The following is a 14,864-nucleotide window of genomic DNA, read 5'->3' on the forward strand; positions in this document are numbered from 1 at the left end:
TCAATTTTACTAGTTATGTAGAGAGACTTCAATAACTATGTAGCTTTGGGATTTTTTATAGTTATTTATCTATTTATATTCAGTTACATTCATTCAGTTCCACCACTTTTGAAATAATTAGATTCATTTAGTAATGGATTGTCATAAATTGGATTACTTTTTTGGCAGTGCTTTCCAAGCTATTCTCTGTTTCATTTTGAATGGGAAACACAGAAAGCTGCCCAATAGAGATGTTGGCATATGCACAGTGGAATGTTTTGTTTTCAAGCCATTTAATGAGAAAAACTGGAAAGAAACTTGTGTTATTGAGATCAATATTATGTCTGCTGTAAATAGCAGTTACTTTAGTTTAACATGCCCCTTACAATTATTATGTACTATTACAAAGTAACTATCAGAAAGTTTAGCCTGATGAACCTTAATTTTTAAGAAAAGTGGCAAAATTCAAACCAAATTAATGTGAGCACAAGAAAGGTTCTCAAAATCATCTTATAGTTAGTCACTACCCAGGAATATAATTGCTTTGAACTGACCTTGGAGAGACGAAGGTTAATAATTCCACAAAGTCCTTAATAGTAGTTGAGTGTTTGGCATGAGAGAATTAGGAATGTATTACATTCATATAACCACCTACAAAACTTGATTGTATGGCTGATTACAGCCCCTTCCAGGAGTTCTGCTCCTTTGGCTTTCATACATCATATAATAAACTATCTGTGGCATTTTCTCTTAGCAGAATCATTAAGGCTTATTACTAATTCAGTGCCCTGGTCTGATCTTTTGTGCTTTTGCACACAAATTCATATTTTCTACATGGGGGTCTCACGCAGCTCAGTGAATGTACCATTTAATTCAAAGTGCATTATAGTCTCTCTTTCTCAAGCAAGATTTAACTCCTTATTTTGCATCCAGCCTGTAAAGAGAGAGACTCTGCACAGGTCTACTTTTCTTTCTGTGGGGCTAGGCTAGCCTTAAAAAGATACAAACTAGGTAAATTTATATAACTCTTATAAGGGAAAAGTGAAATCATGCATCTTTAATGTAAACCCACTATTTTTTTCTACAGTCCAAGTACAGTCCAAGGCAGATGCATATGCAGCTAGGATGCCTTCATCTTCAGAAACTAAGTCATTGGTAGGAGACACAAGAGATGCTAAAAACATTGCTCACTTGCAGAGTGGGAACCTGATGAGCCTATTTTCTCTGGCTATACTGTGCCCAGGGTCCCAAATGCTTGGACCACATTTCTATTTTGAATGTTTACTGTTCATCTACATCTTTTAGATGCCCTTCTCTTCATCCATTACCCACACAGCAAAATTTTCAGACTAGCTGGCTGTTAACTGTTGTACAGCTGGAATGACTATAAATTGTGATTAGATCTGTCATTCAGGTTTTGTAATAAGAAACCATTTGTCTCCACTACATAATTTTTTTTTTGTCCTGTAAGTTTTGTAATAAATTATAAATTCTACATAAACATGCATATGATCTAGTACAGTATGAATTAATTTGGACACACATGTTGTCATGTTATTGCAAAAGTTCCATACCTTCTTGGTGATTTCTCATAGGCAGCTCCTCACAGCACTGACTAGTTCTTCATAATACCACCAACAAACTCCAGCTCTCTCCTCACCCACCTAACCCACTCTTTTATATCACTCATCCTTATTAGACACAGCTGTGACCTGTTAAGAGCAGGCCTGTTTCTGCCAGTGAATTACATTGGCTTAATCAAGGCAAAATGGATAAATATCTCTCTCTATAGTCTGATTCCTAGGCCAGGTATGGACTGAATCAGCAATACAGTAGTCCAGCACCGATGAAAATTATTAGTGACCCTCAGTCCTACCAAGCAGATATCTTTTGTGCCAGAATAATTCTCTGCTGCTCTTTCAGACACAGTGAAAGGCCAGAAAAGAGTACAAAAGGGCCTAGGAAGAAGAATGGATAAGGTTTTTGATATTCATAGTGAAATAATTTTGAAAGGGAAAACCTCATTAAGAAATGCAGAAAGGGCATGATTCAACTGGTTTCACAAGCCATACCCACCTCACATTAAAGGCAGTCTGGTCTTTTGAGGTTGGCCTGTCAAACTGAATTTAAAACTGTCTTTTCTGAGTAGTTATCAAAGGTTTGTAGTGACAGAACTGAGATAAATGCTTTTAATCCAGCTGGTTGTGATTTCTCCTAATGTTTCCTACTTCGAAACCTCTACTACATTTTTCTAGCCAATTATACATATAGTTATAGATATACAAATGTTCAGGAATCTCTCTCCATCTTAGTAAAAGAAGTCACAAAACCCTGAAAATACAGAAGAGGCTGAGCTTGGCCTAATTTCATATCTATGCACAGTGTCTGAATCAGCTGAAATGTAGACTATTTAGGAATAGAAATCTATAATATCTCCACAGGCAGAACTTTCACTGTGGAGATAAAAATGATCAGGACTGGATGCTTTCTTTTCCTTGCTGGTCTTGCTCTCTAAGGAGGGATATATGATTATTATTTTTATAATGATTCTAGTTTTGATAGGATATACCATGAAGAGTAATTCAGCTAATTCAGAGAAATACATGATATTTTTCCCTATAGAAATTGTGTTACAAATTTTTGACAAGCTGGACAAAGCTGAAAAAAATTGTTTAACTTAAAGTCATCTAATAAAATAACACCCTAAGTTCTAAAAGGGGGAAGCAAGACTACTAAATAGCTTTAATTGTAAGTATTTCAAAAGTTTCAGATTCCTGATTCAGTATCCTGAATATTCAGTGCTTGTTGCAGAGCTGTTCCTTTGTGAACACAGATTTGGAAATTTGACTGAAGGCTGGAAGCTGACTGGAAGCTGACTGAATTGTTCAAGCTCAGCCACAACCAGAGCTTTAAACAATTACTTCATTTCCAACCTTTTCTTGTCTGAACTATTTTTATTTTATCCTTGTGAAATTAAAAAAAAATAGATTAATGATTCCTTAGACAAAAAAAATAGACACATAATCAAACTCTAAAATGTTAATTCCAAGATATGATTTTGAAAATGAATTTCTTTCTGAATAGCTGAGAGCATTTTAGCGACAGATGAGGTGGTCCCAATCACTTTTATCAGTTTCTTATGAACAGCATTTGCTGTCTTTTTACCAGCAACTCAAGAATGCCTTCAGCTATATTTTATTAGCTGTCCTAATTGGAATAGAGGAATGAGAGAGTATATTTTACTTTCAGTGTGCAAATATCAGCTTATTGATTTATTTCAGTTGAAAGATGATCGAATAAATAAGAACTTTTCATGCCAGAAGAAATATCAAATTGGTGGGGATTTTGACTAGGGGTACCCAAGATTATTCACACTCAAGTCTGCAGAAGTGTCGGTTCTTTGCATTCTTAAAATGGTGTTCAGTGTTTACCTGTCCAAATATCTGCTTGGAAATACATTTGACAATCTCAGAAATCTTAATCATGGTTTATATTTTTGGGGATCAATTCACTTACTGACATGTAGTTGTCTACTGGCTTCAAAGTGCCAGCAGTCATGTTTTTTTCTGCTGGGTTTTGTACTGTACTGTTTTCCATATCTCTCAGCCTGGACGGAATGTCAACATAACTTAAATGTCACAAAAAATGTCTTATCACTGTCTATGGGTAGCTGAACCAAGTCACATCTTGAAAATAAAGATAAGATCCTTGCAGACACCTATATGTAAATGTTTATATTTACATTTATATTAATGTAAATGTTTCTGGCCACATGTTTAAATATTTTTCGTGCTGTTCTTTAGGCTCAGATGACTACTCTGAGTGTAACAGCAAGTTGGGCACTGTAGACATCCACAGTTTAACAGAATCAGATGCTTTAATATTGATTTCATCTGTAGATATCTGATAATCATAAATAAAGTTAAATATGTTGGGTCTGTATCCAAAGAAAAAAAAAAGTATATTTGCTTTAGTATCTCTCACAGAGGAGTATGGATTCTCCTGGGTGCTTTAGTCAGAGCACAGGTATGTCTGTCAGGCACTACCAAAATGTTCTCAGGCTTCAGTGACATATTTAGTGGTTGTACAGCACTTCCTTATTCATCAGCATCCTTACCAATGAAATGTAATGGTAAATGCACATTTAAATGGCTCTGAATTCATGGAGTGCTTAGGACAGTAAAAGCTTCCAAATGAGTAATTGCTTTACAGAGACAGCTTTCACATCCAAAATTGCTTAGTGGTTGGACTTTAAAATAGCCTGTGTTTCTATTAGTTAATCTCCAGGCACTATATAAAAGTCAACAGACTGCAAAAAGGTTCATGTGGAATGAATATAACATGGTATTAGGGGGAAAGAACAATCAGAACTATTTCCTCCTGGGACCCATTATAAACAGTAGAATGAAACAAGTTTCATGCCTGCAGATGCTTACCAACACAACATCATTTTTGTTAAACCACATTTTTTATAATTTCAAGTTTAAAATACTCTTCAGAAGTTGTTCATGACTTTCCAACATAACTCTACCCTCATAAAACATTCTGATGAAGAAAAACAAGGCACTGTTGTTGGGGGCTATAATTGTCTTGCAAAGCAGACATGTTGCTGTTAGTGTGGGTAAGAATTTTCCTCAGCGTAAGCAAGAGCCTTGAAACTGAGGTAGTAATTTTTTTAAATCCATGTTTAAAGCATAATGTGATAGTCCTATCTGCAACACATTTCTTGATCTCTACTATATTCCAAGTGTAAAACTCATGCTGAAAATGTGTTCCCATTGATAGATCTTTATGTGGAATTTGTTTAATATCAGATCTTGTTTTCTATATTTTTTGTGCTTCTTAATACTTTGATGCACAGCAAAAACACAGAGAAATGATAATAAATGGGCTGCATATTTCCTCCTTGTCTGGATTAACAGATATAAGTTTGCACTTCCACTTTCATCTCATAGATGGTGAGCTTAGGCGGTGTCACGGTTTGACAGTGGTGCAATGCCAGTGCCCCTGCTTACATGATTTTTAAACCTATAGAGACAAACCTGCATGTCATTTGTGGTGCTCTTCACTGAATATGCAGTAAAGAAAGAATGAAAATATTCATTAGCAGAAAGAAATATCTTCCTTCCTCTTCAGGTGGACAAAATACTAAATAGCACATGAGTTTGGTAATAATATTGAAAACATCTATGGTTTTTTTTCACTATATGAGATTCACATGGTTTCAAATATTATGTATTTTCTTTTTTTCTATTTTCTGATGTCAGATAAAAAACCAGTTACTCATTGTTTTTATTTTTGCTGCAATTCTGAGCTCTTGTTTTGTCAACATTTTTATTTGCATTGACTTTCTTAGGTTATATTCGGTTGGAGGTCGGGATGGAAGTTCATGTTTGAGTTCAATGGAATATTATGATCCTCACACGAATAAATGGAATATGTGTGCTCCTATGTGTAAGAGAAGAGGAGGTGTAGGAGTGGCTACCTGTGATGGCTTTCTTTATGCAGTTGGAGGTCATGATGCTCCTGCTTCTAATCACTGTTCTCGACTGCTGGACTATGTGGAAAGGTATCAAATTATACATGCATTTTTTAAATACAAAATAATATCTGGTAGCATTATTTTCTTAGCTTAGTTATGGCAAGTTTAAACAGATGTTCTTAACCCTAGAAATATCTAGTTAGTTCTTACTTGAAAAATTCTATAAAAGTGTGTGAAAGACAATCTCGTTGAATCTTATTGTAATCTCTTTTTATTTACAGTACTATTATATATTACCACAAACACAAAAATCCACTCTTTTCACATCCCTTTTAAGTAATTTTAGGACACTATATTATGCATTGAAGTGTCACAAACTAGAAATTGTAGAGATAAATTTTTTTCCTTGAAATAATTTTATAACACAAAATTGAATTATATTTAGAATATTTTCTAACTCCAAAAACATAGCTAAGCAAAAAAGAAATAAAGAAATATTTAAGTGATGCATATTCACATAACAATGGATTCCTTCCTTTATCAAAATTGCCACTTTCTAATGTGGTGATGTAAGTCTGATACACTTACAGTACCTTGAATTTTGCAAATAGATTTTCTACAAATCCAAGTATATCTAGTAGAGCAGTACAGCCCAGATGAAGTCATTAAAGCATTCAGTTTAAAGGTATTCTTCAAATTTTTAATGAATGTTTGATTTTTTTTCCTGTTTCTGAATGCTATAAAATAGAATAAGGAAAATATTCACTTCAAACGTGCACAGATTGCAAAAGTTAAAGTAGGTGTGTTTGAGTAATTGGTTTATCTTAAGATATAAGCTGGGAAAGATTTACCTTGTTATTTCTTTTCAGAAGGGCTTGATTAAATGTCAGTTATTTCTTTTGCTAAATCCAGCTTGGTATTCAATATTTAAGTGAAAAATTATAAGTGAAAACTCCTTATGTTATCCATATGATCATGCTCAATCTTAGACTCATTGCCATGTCTACTATATGTAAGCAAACATCATTGCCACCTTCTTCTCATCTGCAACAGAGGGACTGTAATCAGGGAAATCCCATGATGCCTGCACTTACAGGAACTATGCTTGTGGACCTCTATTTATAGGGAGCAATACCAAGAATTTTCAATTAAATAAATTTATATTAAGTCTACTAGTGGCAGACTTAATGATATATTTTCAACTGCTTCTGCTTATTGGTACTCAGAAGGGAGCTTTTATTTCATTTTTCATTCTCTGAGAAGAAAACCCTTCTGGTGTTGGTGACAAACCATACTCCATCGCATTTGCCTTTCTCAAGAGAGACTGCAAAGATCAGCTAAACCTATCCTTATGCTGTTTTAGGTACTAGTGTTAGAGTGACAATATATAGTATCCCTCATCTAGATATTTTTTCCACTGGTAGCAAAAAGAGTGGATGACGTAGTTCATCAAGAGTTAGCTTTGAGTCTAAAAGTTGAGACTAACAAACAAAAACCTGTAAGATTATAAACTTACATCGAGTGGATGTGAGTTAAATGGTGGACTCCACTGAAATGTTAAAAAACACTCTCTCGCCCTTGCAGTGATTAGTTAGTTTATAAGATGTCTGGAATGTTATTTATTGTGTCTGGTTTTTTATTCCAAAATAAGGCATCACTTCCAAAAAATAAAAGCTCCTCTATATCTTAGGAAAACAAAGAATAGTAAGTGATGAGGAGGTCTATTATCTGAGCAATTTTATATCTCTCTGAAAGTTTTTATTTCTGTAAATATTGATGGCCTGCTTTTTAACTCTCTTCTTCTTCAGGAATGAGTCTGCTTCAGTCATTTTGTCATTCTGATGCAGACTGATAGGATGTGCTTTATTCCAGTCCCAATTTGTTCCGGGAAGACTGTCAAACCAAACATAATATTTTAAAATTTATTTTTGAGATTGTGCAAATATAGTGGAGGCAGCAGATACGTGTTTTCTTAATGCTACTGCTTAAGTACTGCTCAATAGTAGTTGGGTATTGCAGTTTACTTTCTTCTAAGGTTGATGCATTTTTAAAGGATTTTATCTGGATTCAAGCATTCTGAAATAATGGTTACATTTCATTCATCTTCACAAGTTGGCAAAGTGCAATCTTCTATTCCTTTTTAAAGGCAAAACAACTACTTCATAAGAATTATAAAATTTGCAAGATATTTTGGCAGATTTTATAAAGCAGGTTTTCTTTTTCACATGTTGCTCAAAACTTGACAGATGCTAAAAACATAGTCATTTGACCTATAGTTTTTTTCCCCCTTGTCTCATCTTGATTTCAAAATTGATTTCTTTCCACATTTAGGAGCTTTTATCATAACCCTGCTCAGCCCGGGGCATACCTAGTTATTATAAAGATGACATATACAGTTGCTTTTTAGCAGCAAAAAGGATGTAAGAAATCTCAGGTATTTTCCTGGCAGTTACAAAACCAGCAAGTTCCTGTGCAGTTCTATTTCATTGACAGAATTGAGTTATGAGGATTCATTTTAGCCTTGCATACCTGTTTATGGGAAGAAAAAGGAAAAAGAAAAGGTCAAATGATGATGTCAGTTTTATTGTTTTCCAGCTTTAACTTTTGCTTTAACCTATTCACCTTGGCCCTTGTAATTTAAGAGGAGTGTATGGAGAAGTCTATTAAACATTTATTACCTTTAGGTAGGCGAAGATACAATGAACACTGGTGCATTTCACTGGATTGGAAACTGTTTCAGCTAGAGGCATATGATGCTGTTGTTTAAAAACTCACACACTCTATGAAAAAATATCTATTAATTTTTTTTTGGCTTGTTACATGGTCAGTTCCCTTCCACATATTCAAGCAATATTTTGCATTATTTTCCTCTAAAGTTAGGAAAGACATTTATCATATATCTAGATATTTGAGATTTTATTTTCTGAGAAGTCTCCCAAATGCCAGAATTAGTGGCTAGCACACAAGTAGATTGTTTTCTTAAAATGCATTTACGTCTCAAGAACAATATGAACAAGGTTACAGACAATTCTTGGATCATCCAATTAAAAAGTTATATTTATGAACCAAAAGTCTATTACAAGCAAAACACTAGCATTGCTGTTTCAGTGATTGTATTAATATACATATATATATATATATATATATATATATATATATATATATATATATATATAATATTTCATTGTTCAAATATGTAGGACTTCAAACAGTATCCCTCCAAGCTGCTTATTGATAATATGACTTACTAAAACACTTACACATTTAAGTAAACTAATAAAGTCAGACTTTTTAGAGGATTTGTAGACTGAAACTGCTTATTTTCTCCACTGATCACATGATTATATTACATAGTAAACTTGCTTAAGGACAGATGAAATTAATTTTGTTATACCGCCATGCACTATTCTGTTTATCAATATTTGACATCTAAAAATGAGGTATCTAGTGTAACCTAATATTCCAGACACCCTTGGTAAAAAACTATCAAAAGATAATTAATAATAATAATTTCTCGTTTATGCATGCCCAAAAGAGTTACAATGGAATGACTTCAGAAATTTTACTGTTTTAATGAATATCTAAATGAAAAGTTAGGTTAAATATTTAATTTTTAAATTACCATCATTATACAAAAGGATTTTTACCCTCAGTTTTAAAAATTCGGTTGTGATTATGTCTAAGAAACAGTATTACTTAATCTACTTGAGCAAATATTAGGAGGAGACACTAACTGTAATGCAGTTAAGCATTAGAATACATAGGGAGATTTTTACTGTTGCACAGTATAATTTCAGAAATTGAAATATAGTAAATTTAATTTTGGAAATAATATTTCTAATATTTTAGATGTGCTATGGGAAATACCCCACTTTAAATGTATACATAACAGATAAAATGTTATACCCATCCATTCAGATATTGCTCATATCTTTATGGTCATATATCTTTATATATCAGATCTCTTTATGACACACTATCCTACAAATACCTTAGTTTATTCTAGAAGGTTCTGAGCAAAAGTTTCTAATCAGCAACTAGAGGGTTGAATTGGCAACACAATAAATCTGTATCTTTTCTTTTTGATGTGAGGAAGAATTCTTTTGAATAGGATACTAAAGGTTTGGTTTTTCCTCCCCCCAGGAAAAAAAGAACTATATTCAAATGAAAATCAACATGAATTGATGCTTGTCTTCTCTGCACATACCCAGTTTCATTTTTCTTTGCTCAGGTATGACCCAAAAACTGATACATGGACAATGGTGGCTCCACTGAGTATGCCTCGAGATGCTGTTGGTGTTTGTCTCCTTGGTGACAAATTATATGCAGTAGGTGGCTACGATGGTCAGTCATACCTGAACACTATGGAAGCATATGACCCTCAAACTAATGAGTGGACACAGGTAATTATAAAGTTGATTTTATATATACACATGTGAACACACACATGCATATACAGTCTTATATGTATGAATTAGCCATTAGCCAAGCTTACTTTAAACCTAGTGCAGAAAGGTTCATACTTTGGAATCATGATCTTATCTTAAAATAAGCATTTAAAATAGGTGAGATATATTATACTCAAGAATGCCCACTTCTTTTTATGATTGCAAGGGGGAACTTCTGTTGACAAGCTTGAATGTAGATGCAAATGCTTTAAAGTTAGTACAGAAGGCCATATTTTTTAATCTACTATGAATTACGGGGAAGAGCATTTTTATGATGCTCTGTAGGAGATAGATGCAAAATTAATTTGGGAATATTTTCTTTTTGCAAAACCACCAGTTCACATTAAAAACCATTAAAAATATGATTGGACAGGCAGTTTGGAGACATGTAAACAATGTTGTGATTTATACAGTTGCACCAATTACAGTGTGTTGTTATATACATATAAGCTGACTCTGCTGTGATAGTTTCAGCAAGATTCAGTTCCCTAAAGGTTTTAATCCTTGTGTTGTCTTGAATACTGTTTAAAAGTGCCAAACATATTCTAAAGGACACTTGAACCTGTTTAGGAATACTGGAACCATTTCTGTATATTCATAGCTTTCACCTTGCCTCAAGGACTAGAGTGGAAGCATTAGCCACAGTCTACAGAATACAGAACCCCCTTGCATATCAATGGTTCACAAAATTGATGACAACTCTCAAATTAACTCCTGCTTCCTCTTCTCACATCTTTCAAATGAAAGATGTCAGGTGCGAGTAAGCAATTTTAAATTACAATAGCAGCATAATGTGGGTTTTGTTTAGTTTTAGCAATTTATACTCCCATTAGTTTTGACCATTTAAAAATAATTTTGACTCAGAATTTTGACAATCTTTGCATGGCTTGTTCCTCTTTGGCAATCTTTTGCATGGTTTTTTCCTATTCAGTTAATTTGTGTCTGTTCTTCTGCAGATGGCTTCCTTAAATATTGGAAGGGCTGGTGCCTGTGTTGTAGTCATCAAACAACCGTGACTTTGTCAGCACTGCTTAGGATTTTACTGACTGTGAAATGATTATTTTTCTATGAGACAAAAGAATGATAACTTCACAAAAGCAAGGATCTAAACAGTGAATACACTGTTGATCACAAACTTGAAGAAGTTTGGAAATGACAAAGATTAAGTATTTATGCCCTATAAAATCATAAAACCGTTCACAGTCAGTGAACAAGGAAAAAGCCCCCGAGTATCGTAGGCGTAAATATGTGAATGTAGAGTAGTAAGTTCAGGTATCGTTCTCATGAATGTGTCCTGGAGAACTGGATAATCATGGAAAATCTACACAAAGAGTGGAAAGGAATATGAGAACAGTTTTCATGGCTGCAAGAGAACTGCAGAAACATGAAAGTATATTTAATCAATTTTAAACTGTGTTTTTTAAAAGAGAAAAGTGGGTAGTAATATAATTTTTTGCTGTTAAGTCTTGTCTTCAAATGGGTTATGGTCTTCTCATTTAAATGAGCAGTTTGACTTTACTGAAAGGAAGAGGTCAAATGGTCTGGATATTCATAATGACTGAGCTGTGACTCTAGAGCAGGAAGAAACACAAAACTAAAAGTGGACTTTTTTTGTAACTTCAGGTTGTACCTCCTCACCTGTGTTAATGCATCTTATAAATGAGTCTGTTGAGGGGGAAGCCTGTGTGTTTAATCAAGTAATATAAAGCAGTCCTGTGGCTGCACTGGGGCTTTGTTGCAAATATGGGAGTCAAAGAAACAGTTACCTAATTCTTTCTTAATCTTATATTCAATTTAAGCATGTGGGCTCTAACCTCATCATTTAATGCATCTACTGTATGTTGGAGGCTCATGACAAGCTGGAAAATTGATCCACTTCTTTTGCTGCATCATGTTAATGGATGAACCATGACAGGAACAGTCTATAAATACTCTTGTAACATTTCAAGAGGGAGAAAAATCCTACATTTTATTTCTTTCTGATGCTTGTACATACACAATTTTACCTACTTAGAGCTGCAAATTTATGACTTTCCACTTATGACTGAGTATAACTGCAAGTCAGGAAATCAGAATAAATGCAAGTGGAATAAGGAAAATTAGACCATTTGATCTAATAAATTTCACATGGTAAATATACTAGTGTCATCTGTGCTTCCTTTTAGGGTTGATAACTTCTGCCAGTAATGATAGCTTGAGCTTTTGATTTGGCAGTAGATTTGGTGCTGATGCTTTCTGTCTGCTCAGCTGAATCAGTTAGAACCTAAGGGCACTACTGGAATATGAAATTCTGCTATTCAGGGATGCACAGCTTCTGGGAACAGGGCACCAAATATACTTCTCTAAAGCCTTGCTGATCCTATAGGAAACAATTTATGGCCCAAAAGCCAAAACTTCACAATCCTCTGTCACTAGCAATTTTGAGAAGAAATTCTGGTTGCACTAAAATGAGTTTTCTTAGGGGAAACCTCTGCAATCATTTGAGATGAAAAAATACATAGAACTTCCATCTTGGGACATTTGATTTGAAGGTGTGTCTTACCTTCTAACTGCATCAGCATGCATGGAGGTCTTTGTTACTGATGTAAGTTGAATTGCAATTCTGAAGCCTAAGTATATGGATTTAAATATTTTAAATATTTCTCTGTCCTAATTTAGAATCAGCTGAAAACACTTCAACATTAATTTTCCATAGCCAGTTGCCTTTTGAATTGCAATTAGTCTTTCACAGACAAACATATGAATTTTTCTCCACGTACAACAAGCTGTTGAATAAAAATGTTACCTCTCTAAAGATTTTGCTTCACATAAGCACAAGTTTTGGAGACCAAATGAAGAAGATTTTAAAATTATAAATGTAATTAAATATAGATATTGGCATTCAGAACTCCTACAGAGATAGCTAAAGAACTTAGAATTTTAATTTTAATTTTAATTCTATTCCCAGAACTTTCTTTTGATTTCATTATATTAATATATAATAGAAATATTATTGCTCTACCTGGGCACAGATCTTCAAAGTTGGATTATTCCTATTAATTTCATTCTGTGCCAAATTTGTTTTAAGTGCCTTGATCATTATTTTATTCCATTTATCCTCATTTCATTTTTGATTCTCAGTTTCCTTTTCTACTTTTTCAATTTGCTTTTATTTTACCAAAATGATTCTCATGTGAAATTTTTTCAGTCTATTCCACTTCTCTTATTTTGAAACAATAAAATTTGTATTTATTTTGATTATGTAAAATCTAGCCACAATAAGAATCAAAATTGGCTTTCATATTTGTACAAGTGTTACAAGTTTCTTCTAAAGAGATTTTATGAAAAATTTTACATCTTTTTTCTTTACTAATATGGTTACTTTCACTAAAAATAATAATAGTTTTACCTTTTTCTCAAAGAAAATGTCTTTAAATCCAAGTACTATGTAATTGTATTCTTGATTTCTGTGGTTCATTAAAACCATCTTATACTTTCTTATGTATAAGAGTTAAAATCACTTCTGATGCACTAAATTGTGCTAAACAATGTTAAGTTTACTTATTAAGAAAGCCACTGTCTTTTCAAAAAACAGGTGAACTAGTTCATCTACCATGATTTATTTTCTCTCACATGATCTCTTTGATTTCAAAGTACAAAAATCATAGGGAAATCAGAGCTGCAACAAACATTAATTTTACTGAAATCAATGAATAAATTCCTTGAAATGTAGATATTTCCTAATAAGTTGGAACTCTTGTATATCTACATCTAAAAATGTCAATTAATAGCTATTCTTTAGTGGAGCTCTTTAGTATTGACACTACATCCAATTTTATAGGAAAGTTTTACATTGTTATCAAAGTCAAAAATAAGCTATGAATATTATTTCATTGGCTTTAGTTACAATTGTTCAATAATTATTTTAATATATGTTCTTGCAATCAAATACTGATATTGTTTGAAAATCAGAAGTAAATTTAAAAAAAATAATTTTACATATAGAACAGACTTTTTATTCATATGAAACTTGTCCAGTTATTAAGACAATATTAGGATGGTTTCAGGGAGTTGCCTGCCTCATAATTTTACTCTGTTAAGCTAACATTAATTGATGTAAGGGAACCATTTTAGCATAGACAACAGATCATTTCCTTGGATACCATTTTCCTCTACAGAAACCTGCTATCAATTGACCGTTATTTTAAAAGTACTTAAAATATATCTAGAAATATATATTTATTATATCTATAAGCTTATCTCTATTTATTATTCAGATATTTTCAGTATGTTTAGAAGTCCCATATAAATTCCCTTAAATATGTTTATTTCTTAAACATTTTCTATTATTTCAATAAAAGTAACTCACAAAAGAAATTTGAGTTATGCAAATTATATGCAAGTTTTAATGGCTCAGACTTGATGTCCATGAGCAAAAACCAGAAAAGCTGTATATTGTGATTAGGAATGAAATACACTTTTTCCTCAAGAGAATTGACATTCTGGAAAACTTTCCTTATTATTTTGCCCACAATGAGCTGGGGAAAGAAACGTGACCTATGACCTATGTTATCTATGAATTTACATTAGTTATTTCATGAGGAATAAATAGAGAAGGCATTTCCACAAAGGCTTCATAAAAGCTCTTGTAAATTCTTTCAAATAGCAGTAATAGATTCCATCATTCAATTCTTAAAATACCAAATTATTGCATTTTTTTGCATTTACTGTATCAAATAAATGTGCATACACTAGGCGATGCAGGCTCACTTCCAGCTCAAAATCTCAATATGTTAAAGTAACTCCAGATATATTTCTTTAAAAACAGATTATCCATGCAGTATATCTGTTCTAACTTAAATGAGAATGCATAAAATTTTCAGCAGAATAATTATTCTTCAGCATTATTCTAAATCCAGTGTAAAGCTGCTCAAATTGGCATAACCTTGCAATTCATTGCAAATTCCCTCATTATA

General features: G+C 33.0%; 1 protein-coding gene across 2 annotated transcripts in view; it reads left to right on the plus strand.

Moving 5' to 3' along the window:
- KLHL1 (kelch like family member 1) overlaps positions 1-14,864 on the plus strand; it is a 218,527-nt gene that overhangs the window by 168,901 nt on the left and 34,762 nt on the right. The window contains exons 9-11 of one of the 2 annotated variants that reach the window (XM_036387829.2): positions 5,336-5,548; positions 9,693-9,864; positions 10,866-12,046. In XM_036387829.2, the coding sequence (XP_036243722.1) occupies positions 5,336-5,548; positions 9,693-9,864; positions 10,866-10,925 (445 nt within the window). In that variant the 3' untranslated portion in view covers positions 10,926-12,046. Of the gene's footprint in view, positions 1-5,335; positions 5,549-9,692; positions 9,865-10,865; positions 12,047-14,864 lie in introns of those variants that run through there. The other variant, XM_054518600.1, reaches the window with a different exon arrangement.

Source organism: Molothrus ater, chromosome 2 (assembly GCF_012460135.2).
Source record: "Molothrus ater isolate BHLD 08-10-18 breed brown headed cowbird chromosome 2, BPBGC_Mater_1.1, whole genome shotgun sequence".
NCBI lineage: Eukaryota > Metazoa > Chordata > Aves > Passeriformes > Icteridae > Molothrus > Molothrus ater.